We start from the raw sequence: 5,623 nt of genomic DNA on the forward strand, positions 1-5,623 counted from the left end.
AAAGCAATAGAGCTAACCAAAGTATTAGGCTATGTGCCCACGATGCAGAAATGCTCCGGATTTTTCCTGAACGTTCCTGCAGAAACTTTTCTGCAGAACGTTTCCCTGGCAGAAAAAAACGCATGCGGATTGTACATGCGGATTGTACATGCGTTTTTCTTGCCAGGGACAAGCGGATGTGAAGCGTTCTTCACATGCATTTCCGCATGCGGGTTGTCAAGCACTGTGCAAGCGATTTTAGCATCACTTGGAAAGTGCTTGACAACTTGGTCACACTATATAAATCCATGCAACCGACATGGATTTTATATAGTGTGACCAAGTTAGTTAAAAAAAAGGATAAAAATGGTAAAAAAAAACCATTATATTCACCTTCCGATGGCCCCCGGTCTCCTTCTCCGATGTGTCCGGTCTTCCCGGTGTCTTGCGGTTGTGTAAAAGGACCTTCCATGATGTCATTTAGTGATGTGACAGGTCACGCGACCGTCGACGTCAGCGGTCGCGTGACCCATCACATGAATAAATGACGTTATGGCAGGTCCTTTTAGACCATCACGAGCTGCAGGGGAGCCAGGACGCATCGCTATGGAGACCGGGGGCCATCAGAAGGTGAGTATAATGTATATTTATTATTTTAATTCTTTTTTTTTTACAGGTACTATGGTACCTGGGTCTGGATGAGAGTCTCCTCTTCTACAGACGCAGGTACCATCCGCACATTGAATCGCTTAATATCCGCATGTGCACATATAGTCATGCGGATATTAAGTGATTCAATGCAAGTCAATGGCGGCGAAAACGCAAAATAATTGGTAATGCTGCGGATTTTTCCGCAATGATAAATTTCCGCAGCATGTGCACAGCACATAAGGATTATCATTGGGGAACATGGCAGACCTTCTACCAAGCATTTCTGCAGCGTAATTACCGCTGCGGAAACGCTTAAAAAACGCATAGTGGGCACACAGCCTTAATATTGAATTTCTTAACTGACTTGTGAGGCTATGTTCACACATGTTGGGTTTTTCAGCGTTTTTTGCTGCAGATTTTTATGCAAATTTTCAGCTGCGTTTTGCAGTAACAGCAAAGTCTATGAGAAACCAGAATTCTCTGTTCACACATCATGTTTTTTGGTTGTTGCGCATTTTGTGCCTTGGTTGGGTTTTTGGAAAATAGAGCATGTCACTTCTTTCAGCGTTTTTTCAGCTTTTTTTCACCCATAGAAAGTAATGGGTGGTGAAAAAAACGCTAAAAAAAAACGCTGAAGAAAAACGCAGCAAAATTAGCATCAGCGTTTTTGATGGCAAAATAGAATTGGCTTCTAGAAACAGAAGGAGGAGTGAAAAAAAACGCTGCAAAAACGCAGCAAAAAACGCAGCAAAACCTGCGTTTTTGATGTAACTAATTGCCTGCCAGAGATCAGTTTTTCTGCAGATTTGTGACGTAAAAAACCCCAATGTGTGAACATAGCCTGAGGCTTAATAAAGTTTTGAAAACAATACATTACATCTAACATTGGACGAATATATTGGTCTATTCATAGGTGTGTATAAAGTTTCAATTAGGACAACAAATATGTTCCACTCTAATTAAAAAATTACGAAATAATAAATATTTTATTGAGAAAAATTAAGAGGTGTTAGCCACCAGTTCCACTGGTACAGTGTATAAAGTGGGATATACAAAAGTGGATATAATATCCTCTACAAAAAAAAGTAATGATGCAAATAGTTCATTTACTTATCTCAGAGATAATACCTCAACAACGTTATATCCACTATGGATAAGAAAAATGCTAATATGTATATACCTTAGTGAGGTGTACTGTGATGGATAGAATATACACCTCTAACTGATGCGGATTCATTTTAGAATGTTAAGTAAATCTGGTGACATCATTATATTACTGCATTCTTAAAATAAATCACTTTATTCACCATCCTTATGAGATTGGTCAACAAATCTTTGATTGTATATTTATTTCTGAGCATTATGTATGCATCCATGTTGAATATTTTGTACTTTCAGACTTGGAGGTAATGTACTTGGAGGTAATAAGAATTTCTTAAATAGTACACAGCAAATATAAAACTATGGTGCAAGAATAGCCATCACAGGGTAACAAATTTTTATGACCCTTCATTGGATCTGTGATAAGTTAGAAATGAAATTCTGTATTTATGACACAATAATAGTGAATATATGGCAACAGGACAACTTAATGTGTGCAAGTTGCAATATCATCTTATTGCTTTATTGTTATCCATGGAAACTTTTCTTCTAAATACTCTACATAACAGTGTATTAGTGGCAAGCTTCCTCCAGCCCATATCATGTCCTGTAATACAGGCGCTTTTTTGTTGCACCCTCCTGAACCTTGCCCTCTATTAGAAAGAAACTATTGATAATAGTTCTCAGACCTATTCATATCAATGACTGTCCTCCAAGTCTTCAAAGAGCCAGAAGAGCCTGGGAGTGACAGATACAGTGGGCACCAATTCTACCTACCTATATAACTGCACTTATTTCCCTTAATGACAGGGCAATAAATTCAATTCTGAGTCATTTTTAATACCCTGAGCTGCCAAAATCCAGAGCAGTGTTATCAATGAATTAAATGAATTGAATGAAATCTTAGATGAATTGTGATTTGAAAGTGTAATTGTAAGTAAATGTTAGATATTTTAATTTGTAATATTATATGAATATTATATTATTTATCATCAAAATAAAATTATTGCTTCTTGATTCACAGCATTAGTTGCATATATATATATATATATACAGTATATATATATATATATATATATATATATATATATATATATATAATACTGTATATTTAATTTTTATTATTTATTTCATTAATAGTAAAGGTGATCTTCAAAAAAAATCCCCTTGTGAATTGTGGACTTGAGCTGTAAATTAAACCTGTCTTCAGTTTTCTTTGTATCTAAAGGATTTTGTCATCACATGCTCCTGTTTCTAGCTAGTACTACATGCTGGTGTTTCTTTTATAATCCCCATATTATGGTATTAGCCTGTATAATAAGCAATCACATTGAGTAAATCATCATTTGTCTGGGTCCATTCAAGCACATCTTTTAACACAAAGGACAGTGAAATGAAACACAAGTAGCAGGACCTTTTTTATTTAAATAAATATAAATATAATTGTAGTTTTGTATAAAACTATTCACATGCAGGTGAGTTTACACAAATTGAGAAAGTAAATTATTTACATCCTCATCCTTTATATCTACAGGTTGAGCTAAATTCAGGCAACCAAAACATTCTGTACAGTGAGAAGAAAGATGTCCAACAATGGGCAAGTGCCAAAGCAATGCACATGGCTATGCTATACTTCCAAGAATAAAACAGATCATCAGTCCAAGCTGGTTTGGACTCCCAGCATGCTGTGAAATGGAGCTTAATTGAACTTGTAGCATAAGTGTCTGGATAACTGCATAGGATGCAGTTGATTATTTGGGCTTGTGGGTCACAAGTGCAGCGGCCATACAGTCAGTTATGTAGAAGTTGACTACTATAAGGGTGAAATCTCCTTGTCCTCAGTGGTGGAAGCTGGAGATAAGGAACCTTCATCTTCTGAGCCAGGATAATGCCCTTGACCACTTGCACATTTACAGCCTCCATGGTTGTTCCTTTGAGACCCCTTATTCTCTTTCTTATGCTTCACTCTTCGGTTTTGGAACCAGATCTTCACTTGTTTCTCAGACAAATTCAAGTAGGTAGCTATCTCAATTCTTCTCAATCTAGAGAGGTACATATTGGAAGAGAACTCCCTCTCTAACTCCAGGAGTTGGGTGCTGGTAAAAGCTGTCCTCATTCTTTTACCATTCTGCATTTGGCCATTTTCTGTATTGGCTGAGGATGAAACAGGAAAGGGTTAAATGAACATACTGAACAAATAGCTAAACAATGAAGTCAAGATAGCATTAAATAGGTCACAAGGCAATATAAATGTTTTTTTCTTGTGTAGAAAATGTTCTTTAAATTAGTATTAAACTGACATTCTTTTCTAAATGACCCATATAGGGCTAGGGATTATTCCTCATCAGTGCCTCATTATTATAACAGTACTATGTAGGAAACTCTGCACTTGCTTTAAATCTGTCTTCTGCATGGATAGACATATTTTATGCAGTCAAGAACATGTCACATTGATGCTAATGCCCTTTCTTACACATAAGGTTATGGAGGCGCTAAGATACAGCCATACAATGTTGCTAGAAACACCATGAATATACTATGCTGCTATGTGTGTAGATAGATCTCTTACCCATTGACAGACAGTGGAATCTTCTAGGATCTGTGACATTGTATGTGGGATTGCAGACAGGTGAGTGCCCAGTATGGACCACTGCAGGTGCAGGTTGTTGGCTCATCCTCTGGCAATATTGAGCATCTCCACTTTGGAATTGACTCTTGAGTAAAGGGATGCCAGTCCTGGAGGAGTGCAGGTGAGAGGTGACACAGATGGGACACACACAAAAGCTGCCACTTTTCCTTGATGGACATATGGGTGCAGCAACAGACATTATTGTTGGAGATGGCATGCTGATGGGCAGGAGAAAGTCTTGTCCATGATGATGGTGGTGGAGATCAGGTAAAGATGGAGCAGGTCTTGGTGAGTCTTTAATTATTAATGAATCAACATAGAAAGACCTAGACATGTCAGATCCCTGGAGGCAGCCAGACAGCTTTAACTCTCCTTCAGCTGCAGTGGAGGCTTCTTGTGAAGACCACAGTAGCTCAGAAGGTGCTTATGTTCAATAGCTAAACAAAAGGGTCCCCAGAGAGGGCTGGTCCTAGTCACCCACGTGTAACCCAGCCTGGGATTACACATAGGAACAAGTGCAGAACTAACTCCCATCCACTTCATTCAGCCTATTTGTCCAAGAGTTAACACAACAAAAGAGAGAGAAAACTTTGCAAAGTGTTTGGTTTGTTAATTTTACAAGAAAGATACTTTCTAGGCAGGAGCAGCTGCAATTATTACACAGAGACCTCTGATAGATGGAATTATCACACTTATTTATTAATAATATACCAAGGGTTATGTACAATACCTTTCTGGCATCTGATTGTGCTTGTAATTACTTTGTATTAGTATGGAAACAATAAAGAATAATAGGAAGAAGATAATGAAGATGAAGAAAAAGATGTTGAAGATGAAGACGATGATAGCAGACAACTAATAAAAGTAGAAGGATGTCAATAAAAATAATATGACTTAATGTAAATATAAAACATAATTATATCATTGTAATCACAATGAACAGAAAGGGAAGAGATGTATATGTATAAAATGTAATAAATGTAAAATGGATTGTAATACAATAACAGCAATACATATGAAGTGATAGGAATATAGTCATAGCATACCTAGAAATGTATATAGCATAATTTAGCCCAAACTATTTTACAGTATTTTAGTGCTTTATTTTTATATATGTTCCAGGGTTAAAATATAGCTTCAGTACTTTTTATTCCCATAGTTCTTAGTTAGATTTTTGATGAATTGGGTGTTTTGGAACTATTTTATTTTGCATTTAGTACTAATTTAAGGAAGAAGAGAGAGAGGGAGGGGGAAAAGAGAGAA

The 5,623-nt window shown here is 36.8% G+C and overlaps 1 protein-coding gene across 1 annotated transcript; it reads right to left on the reverse strand.

Moving 5' to 3' along the window:
• Positions 1–3,013: 3,013 nt before the first annotated feature.
• Positions 3,014–4,769, reverse strand: GSX2 (GS homeobox 2). Its single transcript, XM_073656851.1, has 2 exons — positions 4,301–4,769; positions 3,014–3,885 (listed from the first exon to the last, which is right to left on the reverse strand). The coding sequence occupies exons 1-2, from the start codon at positions 4,692–4,694 to the stop codon at positions 3,545–3,547; spliced, it is 735 nt and encodes a 244-aa protein (XP_073512952.1). The 5' UTR covers positions 4,695–4,769; the 3' UTR covers positions 3,014–3,544.
• Positions 4,770–5,623: the final 854 nt, after the last annotated feature.

Source organism: Phyllobates terribilis, unplaced genomic scaffold, assembly GCF_046119375.1.
Source record: "Phyllobates terribilis strain yellow unplaced genomic scaffold, ASM4611937v1 Scaffold_1__5_contigs__length_1240528914, whole genome shotgun sequence".
Lineage (NCBI taxonomy): Eukaryota > Metazoa > Chordata > Amphibia > Anura > Dendrobatidae > Phyllobates > Phyllobates terribilis.

Excerpts from the sequence above, each read along its gene's own strand:
- GSX2 (XM_073656851.1), bottom strand. The coding sequence starts at position 4,694 with ATGTCTAGGTCTTTCTATGTTGATTCATTAATAATTAAAGACTCACCA. Across the intron at positions 3,886-4,300 it reads ATTCCACTGTCTGTCAATGG|CCAATACAGAAAATGGCCAA; the intron begins GTAAGAGATCTA and ends TTTCATCCTCAG.